Source organism: Sorex fumeus, unplaced genomic scaffold (assembly GCF_029834395.1).
Source record: "Sorex fumeus unplaced genomic scaffold, SorFum_2.1 ptg000030l, whole genome shotgun sequence".
Classification (NCBI taxonomy): domain Eukaryota; kingdom Metazoa; phylum Chordata; class Mammalia; order Eulipotyphla; family Soricidae; genus Sorex; species Sorex fumeus.
Window position 1 is genome coordinate 30223932 of NW_026606087.1, and position 16203 is coordinate 30240134.

At 36.5% G+C, this 16203-nt stretch overlaps 1 protein-coding gene across 9 annotated transcripts in view; it reads right to left on the reverse strand.

The window, feature by feature from the left end:
- The window catches only part of PICALM (phosphatidylinositol binding clathrin assembly protein), a 121945-nt gene that overhangs the window by 9160 nt on the left and 96582 nt on the right, over positions 1 to 16203 (reverse strand). For 3 of the 9 annotated variants that reach the window (XM_056115898.1, XM_056115894.1, XM_056115893.1), the window contains 7 exons: positions 13973 to 14080; positions 11961 to 12092; positions 11839 to 11869; positions 11566 to 11665; positions 8974 to 8997; positions 7338 to 7397; positions 5645 to 5749 (listed from right to left, as the gene is read on the reverse strand). In XM_056115898.1, the coding sequence (XP_055971873.1) occupies positions 5645 to 5749; positions 7338 to 7397; positions 8974 to 8997; positions 11566 to 11665; positions 11839 to 11869; positions 11961 to 12092; positions 13973 to 14080 (560 nt within the window). The remainder of the gene's footprint in view (positions 1 to 5644; positions 5750 to 7337; positions 7398 to 8973; positions 8998 to 11565; positions 11666 to 11838; positions 11870 to 11960; positions 12093 to 13972; positions 14081 to 16203) is intronic. The other 6 variants (XM_056115895.1, XM_056115889.1, XM_056115896.1 and 3 more) reach the window with 3 other exon arrangements.

Sequence of the window (16203 nt, forward strand, 5' to 3'; positions counted from 1 at the left end):
TACAAAGTCATCAATAGTGGGCTGGAAAGACAGTACAGTTGATAGAACTTTTGCCTGTCCTGCAGCCATACTGAGTTTGAGCCCTGACACCCAGTATGGTCTCCTGAGTACCATCAGGAGAGATCCTTGAGTGCAGAGCCAGGAATAAGACCAGAGAACAACCGGGTATGACCCAAACCCCAAAATAAAATAATTAATGAAGTATTATTACTTTATATTAGTGTCTTTTAAAAGGAAACTGAAACTTAAGAGCCTTCATGTTTATTAACATTAACAGTTGTATACTGATTATAGCTGAACAAGTTTTACAAATTATTGGTTGGCAATGGACCAGCAAACACATAAAGAATTATATAAAGTAAGGGCAAGAAGTGTAAGAATGCTCATTCTCCCTAAACTAATAAGCAGTTATAAGAGAGCTAAAACAAGCCAAACTCTAGCAGCATAGAAGAGATACCATCATTAATCATAGGGATATAGTCAAACACCCAGGAACATTTAAAGACAAAAAAGAAAAGAAAAGCAACAACTTTCATGAAGAGGCAAAACCTAGTATCCATTTCTGTTTTGTTTTGTTTGTTCTGGGGCCAAACTGGTTGGCTGTGTTGAAGGCTTATTCCTTGCTCTTTAATATGGAACATGCTGGAGTGGGTAGGGGACAATGTTGGGGTGCTGGTGTTAAACTCCACAGGCCACATGTAAGGCAAGCACCTTTCCTGCTGGGCTATCAATCATTCTGCTCCATAGGAATGCCTATCTTTAAGCAACTAATGAACATTTTCATTGAACTGTCTGAAAACACACATAGAATGACTGGGAATGAGGCTCTCTGGTACAGTACTTGCCTTGTATATGTAAGAAACTGGGTTTGGTTCCCAGCACTGTCAAAAAAATAAAAATGAAACGAATTTGTTTCTCTGGGGCAGCAGCTGGCGGGGCATGGGGAACAATATAGGGTGCTGGGTTTTAAACTCAGATAAGCTGTGTACAGGCAAGCACCCTACCCACTGTGGTACTGCCCCTAAAATAAAAATAAACTTAAAATAAATGGCCGAGGAGATGGCTCCAAGAGCTGAGCACATGCTTTGCATACAGGGGTCTGGGTTCCATACATGGTCCCACACAGTCCCTTAACCACCAAGCACAGAACTGTGGGGCCGTCCCAATCTGACCCCCAACACAGAACGAGAGGGCACATAAATGAGGAGAAAATCAGTTATATAAAAAGGCATATACCAAGTTTATCAAATAAAAGCTATAATGAAGACAATTTTCCTACAGAGAACAAAATCTTAACAGAGTTAATGATACTGAAAGATGTTATAACGTGCTGCAGTCCTCGGAGTCATCCATGTACATTGTAGGAAACACAACACTGTGCTGTGTATTCTACATTTGGGTAGAATACACAGTGACTTCATATCTGACTTACTATTATTGTTGAACATTATGTGTTAAATTAGTGAATAAGGTTGAAACCTTATTTTTCCATTGTCCAACATACTCTATTCACTGATCTCTCCTTTCACTTAAAAACAGTGTTAAATATGCCTGAGGTGAGTAGCTGCCAAAAGAACATTTTTCCGGGATCAGGGAAAATTCTGGGAACAACTATAGAATCAGGATCTGATGAAAAGATTCTACTTTGATGAAATCCTGTATTTTTACAATGAAAGCATTTACAGGGTACAAAGATGTTCTCTGTTTTCATGGAATTTTGAACACAGCTTAAAGAAAAAGAATGCTATTAGGAAATCCATTAAGAAAACTTATTTTGGTTAGTTACAGCTAGTACTGAATGAACACAAGAGTGTGGCTAAGGACCATGAAAACTAGAGCAGGAAAAGCAAAACTCACCTATTTTAAAGAGGCTGTGGGCCCTCAAATTTTCCATCAAAAGATGTTGGTTCACTGCAAGGGCACGAGGGGGCAATGCTGCTTTGGGCCTGATAGTGCCCGGAATTACCTGGGCAACTCAGTGGTGCTGGGGTCTCCAGGGCTGCACTCAGTAATGCTTAGGGAACCTATGTGGTATGGGAATTAAGTTTGGGCACACACTAGGCATGAATCCTAACTGCTGCTCTACTTTCCTGACCAGAGTAACTATTATCGTCAATAAAGTTAACCAGATTTTTGAGCACTGCTTGAACATTGTTTTTAAGTGAAAAGAGAGATCAGTGACTAGAGTAGGTTGGACAATGGAAAAGTAAGGTTTCAACCTTATTCACTAATTTAACACATAATGTTCAACAATAAGTCAGACACTGACTTACAGACTCCGGGGACACAAAGGACAGTGGAACAGAGAGACATGTACCTGTGAAGTAGGAAAATGTATGAGTCTTCTACTAGACTGGATGGTAGAAGAAAGGAGGGAAGAATTAAGAGTGATCAAAGTAAGAGAAAGTGATTAAAAAAAAAAGGTGACATGGAAGAAAGATGTGGAGAAGGTCAGGTAGTTTGAAGTTCTATTAAAAAAAAATCAAGCAGCAGTAGAACACTGGCTGTTTCTTGAGGAAGGTAAAAGACTGGGAGGCGGGAACCTCAATGTCAAGTAAACCATTATTGTCTCTACAAACAGGGAATCTATACAGTTTTTGATTTAACTTCACCTTTGATTTTGAGAACAGAAATAAGATATTATGAATACTGTCAATATAAGATTAGTATCAGCATAATGGATTAATTTAGTCAAGCAAGAACATGAGGAGACTACTGTAAAATAAGCATGAAGGAAAGAAGTTTAATCTGGGTAAAGATATTTTAGAATGCAAGAATGGTGAATGTAATTACAGCAGATCAACCCTAAGACTCAAAAGAAACATGGAGAACAAAGGTGAGAAAGGACTTAAGAGTACTGAGAGGAGACCAGAGTCTGCAGGCTACTTGACTAACTCTTCTTTTTCTCTTTCCCTAGCTATCAACTTACTTCCTTTATTAACTTTTCGTTTTGCAGGGCTCAAGACTGAACCCAGGGTCTTACACATGCAAGGCAACCACTATACCACTGAGCTACCTCCAAGTCTGTGAGAATTTTACTCCCTTTCTCCCTCCCTCCCTCTCTCCTCTTTTTCTCTTTCTTTCTGGCTCTGCCAAGCAGTGCTGAGGGATTACTCCTGGCAGTGTTGGGGGACCACATGGCATTTTGGGAAAGGACCTGGTCAGCTGCATACAAGGCAAGCATCTACTCACTTTACTACTTGCCCAGTTCCTAGAAAGATTCTTTAAGTAACTGATAAAAATAGCTGGCTTCGATTCCTGGCACCCCACATGGTCCCCCAGAGACCCACCACTAGGGTGGAAGGATCCCTAAACTCAAGAGTCAGAAGAAGACCCTGAGCACTACTGGGTGTGGCCCAGAAATGTGAAAGAACATATTAAGAGACTTTTTCCAGGTCTCATTTACATGATCTATGAACGGGATGATAGCATGATACTAGATACACCTACCTTAAAATTTATTCTGAGAATGAGGTGGGATAATAGAGTGAGGGTGTTTGGAATTGAGAGGCACTATCTAAGCTAATGGAACACTCCCAGGTTTCTAAGACAGAAGCTTACAAGGCTAGACCCACACTGAGAAGTTTTGTCAAATAACAAGGGAAAAATTGCTGTCATTAGTGTTTTATGGTAAATTTGTAATTGTGAACATTAGGTTAAAAATACATTTTATCATTTGGTCTCTTACAGCAAAAGAACCAAGAATTAAAAGTAAATTAATCTGAATTAGAAAGTATGAGGAGTCAGGAAGAAAGCACAGAACACATGCCTTGAATAATGGTTTGATCCCCAACACCACAAGGTCCCCTGAGCATCACTGGGTGTGGCCCTGGAGACCCCCCAAAGCACTACCTTCTCCCACATGTCCCCTAAAAAAAGGTATCAGTAATGAAGAAAAGATCAAAGAATGATATAAAGACAGATAATCTCCAGAAAAATATCTCTATCAGTAGGAAAATCATCAACATAGTTCTTAAAATATTATCAAACTCTGGTTGGTTCCTTAGCAAGCCAGTTTTTAAAATTGAGAATACAAGAAAAAGAAAAATGGCCAAAATTCATTTTATTAACAAGTACATAAAAAGTGACTGGGCCCAAAGAGATAATATGAGGGCAAGGTGCCTGTCTTGCAGAGTAGACCATGACTGAACCTCAGTATCCCAACGTAAAGTCCCTTGAGGCCCTCCAAAAGTGGTTCATGAGCACCACTGAGCATGGTTCAACCCCTCCCCCCACAAAGTAATTATCGTAGCTCCAAGTTACCTTCATTTGTAAATTCTTAACTGAAGAAAAGATTAACGGTTGATATGCCTAAAAGGAAGCATCTGGGCAAATGTTTTAACTGCACCAAACACGAATTTTACCTCTTAACCAGAGGTATCCACTACCACTATTTATGTGCAGTTATCTATAAGTTCAATACTCAAAAAGACAAAGAGGCAAAAAAAAAAAAGAAAAGAAAAATCTCCCCTATGCTAGCCTATGAAATACACAAGTGCAACTTCAACTGAATAATACAAACTAATCCTTAGCAATATATGTACCAACATGTAGGATACAAGTCGGTCCAGTAAAAGTGTTCATGCAGATGTTTTCAAACACACATTAGACACAACAATCCATCAGTTCAAAATGAGGGCAAAGAACAGGAATGCTTTAGGAACTGCACGTAAAATTTTTTTTCTGAGCTACACCCAGCTGGGCGTAGGACTTAATCCTAACTCTGTTTTCAGAGATCACTCCTGGCGATGTTCTAGGCGCTGAATCTGGATAGGCTGCATTGCAAGCACCATACCCACCATGTTATCTCTCTGGCCCCATGAGCATTTTATTTTAACTATTAAATATAAGCAGAACCATATATGTAAAACCTCATAAGCTATCTCTTAAATTCACAAAGGTGTAGTATGCAACCAGTTAAATTAGAAATTAGAAAAATTTTAGAAATTAGAAAAATTTTAGAAATTAGAAAAAAATTAGAAAAAAAATCGCAACATCTACCTCCTAATAAAAAGCTTTAAACAACAATAACCCCTTAAAATAACAATGAGATAAACAAATTGCAGTCTGGGGGGGTAAACTCCTTTTAGGAAGCAGGATAGAGACATCTGAAGGGGAAATTCATTAAAGAAATTGGACAAACATGATATTCCAACATTTCCTCACCCTCTTTTTGGTTTGTTTTTAATCACAATTCTCATTGGCAGAGTTATCTAAAAGAAAAGTAACATTCCCAACATTTGGAAAACTTATCAAATTTATAAATATCTCGATCGTACCTTGTTTCAGCACCACTATTAGTTAAGGTATTTGATTCAATTTAAAGCTTTCTAGGATTCACAAGGGAAAGCATAAGAGAATCTTGAGCACAAAGCAGGGTTTTTTAACCTGAGAAAAGCCATTCTCTGAACCCACCAACAATTCACTTATCAAGAGTTTTCCATCTTTCAATACTTATAATCTGTCTTCTTCCAAATTATCAACATCCCTTAGAAGTTCTCATATAAAAAAGTGATGAATGCAAATGAAATCTACCACGAAGGGGGAAAAAACACTATTCGTTTTCCAAGTAATAAAAAAGGAGCTTTTAAATTATTATATTCCTTCCACATCAGGCACATTAATAGTTACACAGTGATAATACCTGTGCTCCTGATACAGGGCCAAAGGGGTTTGGTGGTCTCATAACAGGCTGGCTGTATATTAAGGTTGGCTGTGTCATTACTGGTACACTTCCCATTTGAGGAGGCTAAAAAAAAAAAAAAGATGTCACATTTGAAAAAAATGTTGCCTCACATCTTCTTTTAAGTAAAGATTAAAGGGCTGAATGAAAAGTACCGATACTCTGTTTTGATTTACTGGAAAAATTCTGTAAATGCAACCAAGGCTGATTGCTGTAAAATTTTAAGGCTACCTTTGGGGTACAAAAATCTTCATGTACTCACATTTAAAAGTTTATTTTGCTTTTAAAAAAGACAATGAGATATTACTAAAATATGAGAAAGTATTTCAGACCCCAAAATCTTGCAAATTTCCCAAATGTCAGTTTTAAAAATGGAGAGTATTAAGACTATATAATAGCTATTTCTTTTAAGATAAATTAACTGCATGCATAAATCGAGTATTTGCATCAAATCATGTATCAAATCAAGACTGCATTATTTATGCAATTACAAATGAAGATAGGTCCCTCCTGGAAGAAGTTTTAGTCTTTATATTTCTTTCATTTCATTTCAGGTATTTCTAGGGAGAACCAAAAGGCTAAATTGTACACAAAGAAGTGAGCTCATTTTTTGAGTAAATGGAAACAGACTATTAACTCATTTTTAAAAAATTACTCTTCAGTATAAAGTCAACATGAGACAAAACAGCACACCGAGAACAGTTCAATATTTCCACTGAACTGTAATACTCTACAATATTATCTTTTGATGAATCTCCACTTTACATCTCATGTAGACTCCAATTTGTAGTAAGAACTTCACTTCAATTTTTTTTTTGGCTTTTTGGGTCACACCTGGCAATGCACAGGGGTTAACTCCTGGCTCTGCACGTAGGAATTACCCCGGGTGGTGCTCAGGGGACCATATGGGATGCTGGCAATCGAACCCGGGTCGGCCGCGTGCAAGGCAAACACCCTACCCGCTGTGCTATTGCCCCAGCCCCACTTCACTTCAATTTTATGACCTAAGTTTTTATGCAGACGTTCTTATAATAAAAACTAAACTAAAGACTGTGAAACTTCCTCACATGCAGGACAAGAGCTATGTCTGAAAGAGGGAAATATAGTAGCACAGCAGCCACAGCCAGGGGGCGGTGGGACCCTCCTCCTAGTAATAGATCTTCAAACATGTTACAGTGTACTGACTCTATTACCTCTGTTTGTTATCTGAATTTACACAAAGCTGGAAGAATAAGGAAAGTCTAGGATATGGATTGTGAATAGTTTAAAGATTAGAGGACTGTTTTTGTAATGTTCAGTCATTATCACTGAACTTTTCTCTGGCCTTTACTAAACTGCTTTTACCCTACACAACTCAAGAAATGTTTTGCCTCCCTTCTACTACAGCATAAAGGTTTAAAGACCTCACTGCTATTGATGTAAGATTACAGGCAACAAAGGCTTAAATGAAGTATAAAATGGCTAGTAAAGGGAAAAATAAACCAAGAATGCTGCAAATACCAAACAAATGGTATCCTGTTGTATAATGTCAATATTAAGAAAACAATCTATGATAGAAGGCTATATATTAAGACATTACAGTTAAATTGAAACAAAGGCATGTTAACTATGAATCATCCTATTTCCAAAATGTCGTAACTGTAAAAATACTTACGATTCCATATCCTATCATGCCCGTCGGTGTAGTAGCAGGATAGGCCATTACAGGGGGTGCCTGATATGTAAAAAATAATAAACAAGGAAGTAAGACTGATGTATTTCAACTGATTTCAAGGAACAAATAGCTGCAGTTCCACTATAGAGAATTGCTAAGACAGCTATAATTAAATGTGATACTTGTGATCATTAATTACTCTCTCAATTATTGCTCAATTTAAAAAGTGCACTGAACTGAGCAGAGAAGCAAATTATAAAGAAGTACCATTTAAACTTAGATACGATGATCTAAGATAACTTAGATACAACAATGATCTAAGAATTCAGCATGCTTTGAGAGCTTAAAAACATCTCTGGATTTAAAAAAAAAAATCAAAGTTCTAAAATCTAAACGTTTACTACTATCACAAAAAAACTGACCAGAAAAAGTACTATTAATGAATGTTTTCCTAAGTAGTTAATTTTTTAGCAAGGAAAACAGTTAAAGACCCCAAATCAATTTACTTTATCTTTCCAAAAAGTAGTAACAATAAACCAAGGATTTCAAATACTAAGTATAACTACTACTATGAAGTGTAAGGGTTTTTTTGGGTGGAGGCATCGAAATGGAGGGGTTTTAAGGCCACACCTGGTGTGTTTCTCTGGGGTTACTCCTGGCTGCCCACGAATCACACCTAACACACTCAGGGGACTGAAGAGGATGCTGGGCATTGATCCTGATTGGCCGTGTGCAAGGCCAGCACCCTACCCACTGTACTACTGCTCTAGCCCTAAAGGGTAGTTTGTATATTTGTATTCCTTCTGATTTACTTAGCAAATTAAACTATCTTCTGCAAAAGCACCAATTTTAAGAGGAGCAATAAATATTAAACTTGTTTAATGCTTAAAAGAGCCACCTTCCACAAAGATGTCTAAGTATCCCCCTTTCCTTAACTCAGCCTCTACAAATACACAATCGGAGCATAAAATCATTTTAGATGTATATGCTGTCTTAACAACATTACCGGTTGTTACCTTAAAATGAAAACTAAAACTGAGTACAGGTGAAAGACCAATAACACTGCTAAACAACTGAAAAAAACTTATGGCAATTTGGACATACACACAGAGAAAATAAATGAAGCGTCAGTGAATAGCTGAAAGTTTAGTATTTGGGTGAGCAAGTAGGATTTATTGGTCTCTCCCTACTTAAAAACCAAAGGTTGCAAGAGTAGACAAACTGCCAAGTATAGCAGAAGCCTGTAAGATTTCATGCAATTGTTATTTTTGACATCACCACGATCAACACTTTACTTCATTCATAAGTCATCAAGTGCATAGGGGGCAGCGCGCGCGCACACACACACGCACACACACACGCACGCACGCGTGCGCACACACACACACAGAGCCATCTGGCAGCAATGGCAGAATATTAAGCAAAAAAATAAAATTGTATTTCCCATGCCACCATCAGAATCAATTCTGCAACACACCCATCAAATCAGGAGATGCTAGAAAGAATTTTTTTTTTTGGCACATCAAAAATCTGAATGTGAAAACAAGTAATAGCTGGAAGGTTATGAGATTCTGCTACAGCAGTGGTTAATAGCATGCCAATTTATTGCAAAAAAGGCTAGTTTTTGGTCACTTACGTATTGTGGAAAATGCATGCCATTCTGTTTTTCCCAGGAAGAACAATTACATAATGCAATAACACTGGATTAGAACAAGTACTTACACAACAAAATACACAGAGAGCATTTTAGTTCACATGTACATTCACTACCTAAAATTCCTCATGTTTTCAGTATCTAATGGAAAGAATATCTACACTAAAAACACTATCAAGGTTGACTAGGGAAATTTAGTCTTCGACATCATCCCTGTACACACAAAATAGTGTACTGATATACAAGTGTCATTAAATATAAAATGTATCCATTGAATAAACAATGCCAAATTCAGTGCTTCCCATGAATAAATCTGCATTATGTGATGTCTGCTACAGAATAAGAAGCTAAAAATAATGAAAAGAATTTATAGTATAACATCATAAATGATACTTTAATACCTATGAATGTGTTTAATTAAAAAGTATTTAAAAACCTTGACAGTGTTTAAGGATAAATAAAAAGGTTAGAAATAAAAAGAAATAAATAAAAGAAATGTCAAAAGCAGCAGTTGATCTAAGTATTGAATCACATCACCTCTAATTATTAGTCATTAAAGAACCTCTAAGACACATTTTATCATATTTAGAGATGATCACATTACCATATAGCACAAAGCATCATAAATGCTGCTATCATATTGATCTATATATAAGTTCTATTGGTAGGTGCTTTTACGATTCAACGTCCAATCTAAAGTACAACCTACAGAAGTTGAATTATTAACATAGACCAACACTTATTTAATACAAAATGTTTGTTATATTCTTTTGCTGTTTCTGGAAACACCTGAAGATGCTCAGGGGTTACACCTGACTCTGAGCTCAGGAATTACTCTTGGCAGTGTTTGAGGGAACATAGAGGATGCTGGGATCAAACCTGGTCACCCACACGCAAGGCAAAAATTTATCACCACTACAGCCCCATTAGTTGCATTTTTGTATGCTTCAATTTGTATCATTTCTCACATATAAATCAATTATAATTCACAGTAGGCTATAAAATCCACTAATTTAATATTTTTTCAAACTGTCAATGGAGGTGTTCAAGTGAAAGTATTCAGTAGATTCAGCCTCAAAAGAATACAGATTTCAATTTAAATATGCTTTCTAGTTGCTTCCTAAGTGGGGAAGAGTAATCATATCTGCTTACTACTCAAACACTGTGCTCAAACATTATGGATTCAAGAAAGTATGTATAAAAACTAAACTTATTTAAATGCTATGTTTCATATTAGTGACGGTAGTGACCACTAACACTGAAAAAGTAATAATACCTTAAAGGCGGCTAAGTATCAATATTATCTTCCATTTATAAAAACGAAAACCTGTCACAACAAAATTTTATCAACACATCTTTTTGGCTTGGTCTTAGCAATTTTAACTAAACCAAGTTAAAAAAAAAAGGCAATAACCTAGAAGGGATTTAGTAACAAGGAATCAACTATCATCAGGGCAAGGGGCTCTCACAACAGTAGGAAAACTAAAACATATATAACCTGTATAATTAAGCATATTTCAAAATTTCCTACATGATGAATTTTTTTTTCCTGAGCTGGGGAGATTTACTGGATTGGTAAAACTGCAGCTGACTATAAAGATGAGGTGGTCACAAGGTACCTTTAGGGCAACCACACTTAGAGCAACTGTGAACTTCCTTAATAGTAAGTTCTAACCAGCATACATAATTAATCCTCATTACTATCAATTTCCCTATTAATTCGTAAAGCCCCTCAATCAATCTATCAAAGTCATCCAGGGACATTCATAGAGAGGTGAGCCTTGTAGCAAATTTACCTGTTCTTCGAACCTGTCTCCCAAAGCTATAAGCTCAAACTCAATTTATTCTCTTTATTTCCTCAACACTTCCCTGAATTGAATGTTCTGGAAATAAAGTTTTTCTGTATCCACTAAAAATCAAGTCACTTCTCCTATACTGAGAATATTCTTATGGTATTAAATATTAATGACTGCCTTTTTTAGCTCTGAGGAACTGAGGGGAAATGATCAGGGATGGAGTAGGTGGGGCTCAGAACAAAGAACTTCAAAAAACTCTGGTTCTGGAGTCAGTTGGATTAGGACTAAATAAGGAAGCACATTTTCTTTGTGATATCAAAGAATTAAAGACTGCATATTCTAAATAGAAAATAAATGTAAGATGAGCAATCTCTGTAGTTATGCTTAACTACATACTCTGTAGTTATGCTTCCTTGGGCTAAAAACAAAACCAAAACCTAACAAACCCCCCATCCATATCACTTAAGAGCTCTGTAATCCAAGTCATATTACTTTAACTGAATGTGTATCTCCATTTACTCAGCAACAAAGTGGGGATACTAAGTATCACAAAAGTTTAATTTGAAGTTTACATAAAATACAACATACTTCTTAAAACAATGTCAGCAAAAAAGTAACTTTTGTGTATTAGCTTTTAAAATGTGTGTGGAAAACAAAGCCACCCAGATTCCTTAAAAAAAAAAATTACTTAACACTTCTACAACTATTTTCCTTCCCATTTATGCCTGTCACTTAAAATAAACCATTTCCTAACTTGTCAGGAGCTTTTTCAACTCACCATTGTTGCAGCATTCCATGCAGTTGTTGGTGCAACCTTTGGTTGCCAGTTAGATCCTCCAGTAAGCTTCTTTTCACCTGGCTGACTCCAATTTACATCACTTAAAGAAATAATTGTATATAATATTAAAGCCTGAAATTATTTTTTTTGCTATATATTTAATTAAACAGAGAATTCAAGAATCAGATCTGACATCACTACATATCATTTCTAGGTGAAGCCAAATCAGTCTCTAAATGGTGCATGGGAAAAGACTATAAATACAACACTCACTTCTTAGTGGTTCCATTTCCAATGCCAAGATCTAAGGCGGAAGAAAAAGAGAACATTTGAAAACTAGACTCATTTTTATAAAATCATTTATTTTAAGGAAGATTTGAAAACCGGATACTTACTGCCCACAAGGTTAGCTAAAGATGAATCCAAGTCATCAGATACCAACTTGCCGGGTGGGAGTTTGGCAACAGGAAGACTCTGGTTCTGAGAGGCCACTGTTGGCTTGAGAAGTCCACCTAGTTCATCAAAGCCTTAAAGTTACAGACAGACGAAATAGGATTTTAAGGAACTTTACAGTGCTACACCTTTCTAAGGAGGTCTCTACCTTTTCTCCTTGTTCGCTTACAAGAAAAACTATAAAAATAAACACTTAACATGTTCTGAGACGGAGGAAGAAAAAATCACTACCCCCCCACCAAAATATGAAGAAAGCTATTGCCATAACATAAATCATGCTTATTTCATGACAAAATTACACTAAGGTGAAAGGGATGCAGAGAGAAACATTTAAGTACTGATTCCAAAGAGGGAAATAAGGGGAATAAAACATAACTCTTCCACCACCCAGAAAACTTTGTTTTTTCAAAACTATTCCTGAAAAAACACCGATGAAAATATATATCAGAAATATGGATCTGTATTTTGTGGGTTTTTATTATTGAAATAGCATTTTAGGAACTGAGAGATAGTTCAAAAGACTGAGCTCATGTTTTGGAATACAGGAAGCCTGGATTCCATTCCCTGCAACTCAGAACCATATGGTCCCAAGATCACTGAGGCATAAATAAGCCCAAGGAATTCAAGATGTGGCTCCAAACAACGAAAAAGATAATTTTATAGACATTTTTATACTCTTCGGGGCAGAGTAAGATAAATTAGAAACAAGTGAAAATGCTTAGCTAAGTACAGCTAAGCTATATTGCACTGTTTAGAAGTAAAAATATAAGATTCCTCAAAGTTCCCTACTAAAGAGTAAAATGCAAATCTAATCAAACCTATCCACTAAATGAAAAATGTAATTCATTTGAAAAGTATCAATAGTAAGTTTCTAGATTATGAAAAGTTGGGATTTATACTCTTTACTTTTGTTTATCCAGAATGAGAAATGAAAAACATCAAATGCATTAAAAAAAAAAGGACTACTAGAACACAGAAAAGATGACATTCTCGATTTTTAGAAAAAAGGTGGAGAACGTCTCAATATAGTCTTCCAATATCCTTCAGAGAAACTATCAATTTTACAGGAAGCTGTAACCATTACAAACTTCAATTAACCCTATATTAAATGGAAACGCTACTGCCAGCTCCCTGCTCTGGAGGAGTATGTGATGTCAGGGATCAAACCTAGGGCTCCACACTGCAAAGCATGTGCTCAGCACTTTGAGCCATCTCTTCATCCTCAAGACTAGAAACCAGTATAAAGTTCTTTTAAGACAAGTATACTGCAAGAATCAGTTTTAAAGCAATAATAATTAAAAAAAGTTCCTGAATTTACAGCGCTCATATTTAGAACATTTTAAATATTTATATGTCTACTATTTCACTGAATAAACGATAGATTCTGTTTTCCTTGTTTTAAAAAGAGCCAGTTTCATTTCAGAAAAGGTAAGCATTTTGTAAAATGAAAAACTAATGTGTAAACAGCATAACACTCAGCCTACAGTTTCTAGCAACTGAGTCTAATCTGAAAAAGACTTCTATAGTTCTGAGAAATAAAATCATACTAGTATCAAAACTACCACCAAAAATGGGTGGAGATCTGTGCCTTGAGGTTCTCAGGCCCTGGTAAGGGAAGAGGAGGAATAACTTCTCTGGGTACCCGAATTTAATCTATTTACGTGAGTTAAAAGCACATGACCTCCATCTTATCTATTATTTAAACTAGTGGGGCCAGAGATAGAGTACAGCAGATCAGGTGCTTGCCTTGCACACGGCTGACCCGGGTTCAGTCTCTGGCATCCCAGAGGGTCCTCTAAGCCCGTCAGAACTGATTCCTGAGTTCAGAGGCAGGAGTAAGCCCTGAGCAACACCAGGTGTGGCCCCCAAACCAATAAATAAACAAACAAATAAATAAATAAATAAATAAATAGACTAGCACTTTATAATAATGTGAATAGAGTATTTTTCTTACCTCCAGAATCTACAACAACGTTGGTAGATTTATTTCCAAACACAGATTCAAAGTCCACGTTAAGGCCTGCTGAAGGATGTGGCTGTGCAACTGGAGAAGGGTTAAACCCTAAAACAAACCAGTAGGGGAAAAAGACCTTAATTCTTTAATAACTCTACATTTATAGTACTTCAATAATGACAAAAAAAATGGGTAAAAGCAATGAAAAAAAATCAAGCAAAATGTTTCCTAGACTACATTTTTTTGTGATTATATTTTCCAGAACAAAACCATTTTACTAACAAAGAACTAAAATTGAAACTACTAGTTTAATTCACTAGAAGCCCTTGCTTAACTTATTTGATTTTAGGCCATACCTGGTGATGCTCAGGGGTTACTCCTGGCTCTACCTACTGTACTATTGCTCCAGTTCCCACTTGACTTAGTTTTATATGCTCATCATCTTTAAAAAACTAAGTAACATCTACTTCTTACAAAATGTAAAGTACTGTTCTTGAATATTAAAAACATGAGTCTGGGGGGCTGGGGCGGTAGGTAGCACAGTGGGTAGGGCATTTGCCTTGCATGCAGTCGATCGGGGTTCAATTTCCAGCATCCCCTATGGTTCCTGTGAGCACTGCCAGGAGTGATTCCTGGGTGCAAAGCCAGGGGTAACCCCTGAGTATCGCCCGGTGTGATCCAAAAAGCAAAAACAAAACAAAACATATGAATCTATGAATAATGTTACATTTCACATTTCTCCTTCCTCCACCGACTAGTAACTATCTGTATGATTTAGGTTCTTTCAAGAAATAACAGAATTCTTAAAGCTAGAATACATTTGTGTATAGGTGCTTTTATGATAACAGGGGAAAACAAAGACCACTATCCAATACCCAACCACCCTAGTTTAGCTTACTTCTAAAGTATTAAATAAACATACTAATGGGGGGGGGGGGCAAAAACGGGGTACCACACCCGACAGTGCTTAGGGGTTACGACTGACTGCACTCAAGAATCATTTCTAGTGATGCTCTGGGGACTATACGGGATGTTGGAGATTGAACCTAGGTGGACTGAGTGCAAGACAAGCATTTTACCTGCACTCCTACCTCTCCAGCCCCATCAGATACACTAATTTAACTAATTCAAGACTATAATATCCGACACCAGAAACATAAATCATTCCTTTTTGTCTGTTACACTGATGCCAGTGGTATTAATACCCATTCTTAAAAAAAATTTTTTTTGAGCATCACACAAAGGCATTCATGATTGAATTTCAATCATACAGTATTCCAACACCCATCCCTTCACCAGTGTACATTTCCCAGCACCAGTATCCCCAGGTTCCCCCGCATCATCCCCCAACCCCTTGCCTGCCTCTCTAAAAGGCAGGCGCTTTTCTTCCCTCTCCCCTCTTCCCATCCTCTCCTTTTTCCCCCCTCCCCTTTTGGGTAGACAATACCCATTCTTAAACTGTGTATCTCACAGTGATTCAATAAAAAAGAAAGAAAAAAAAGTGTTTGTGATGTCAAAGCCTAAATTTCTAGGGACTGATAATAGCTTCATCTGAAAATACTGTGTTATTACATAAATTGGGGGAAGGGGTTAGTCATTAAGTATATATATTGAGGTTGAAAAACTCTAAAAACGATCACAAAAGAGTAATTTTCACTTTGTGACCCCTCTGAATTCCATCTCTGAATTCTGTTAAGGACAGAAAGCTAATTAAAGTCACATTAAAGATTAAAAACTACCATTACAGAGAAGTTAAATTTTTAGAGTCTTTTAAGGATTGGCTCTCTCTTCCTTTCGTCATCACCAAAATATAAAGTAGTATAATGATGTGGTACCAAAACAACAACAACAACAACAACAACAACAACAAAAAACACATAAAGCTATATAAAAGGTATGAAGATTTGGGAAGTTCAAGAAGGTTTTCAAAGAAAGGAAGCAGAAAGCAACAATTTATTAACAATAACACAGATACCTTTAAAAATATTACTGTAACATTTTCTATCATAGTATGAGTACTTTGTATGAATTTTTTAAGAATCACTAAGTACGTAATTCAAGTAATTCCCGTCAGATAATAAAATCCCCTAACCCTAGCAAATATCAAACCTCGTGTATAATATTATTAAAGATAGATGGTGCTGTTTAAAAAATTCAGATCGATGTCTATTGTTAATTTCTTGACAGCACTGGGGAAAAAAATGAACAAGCATGCTCTTGTTCCACAATTA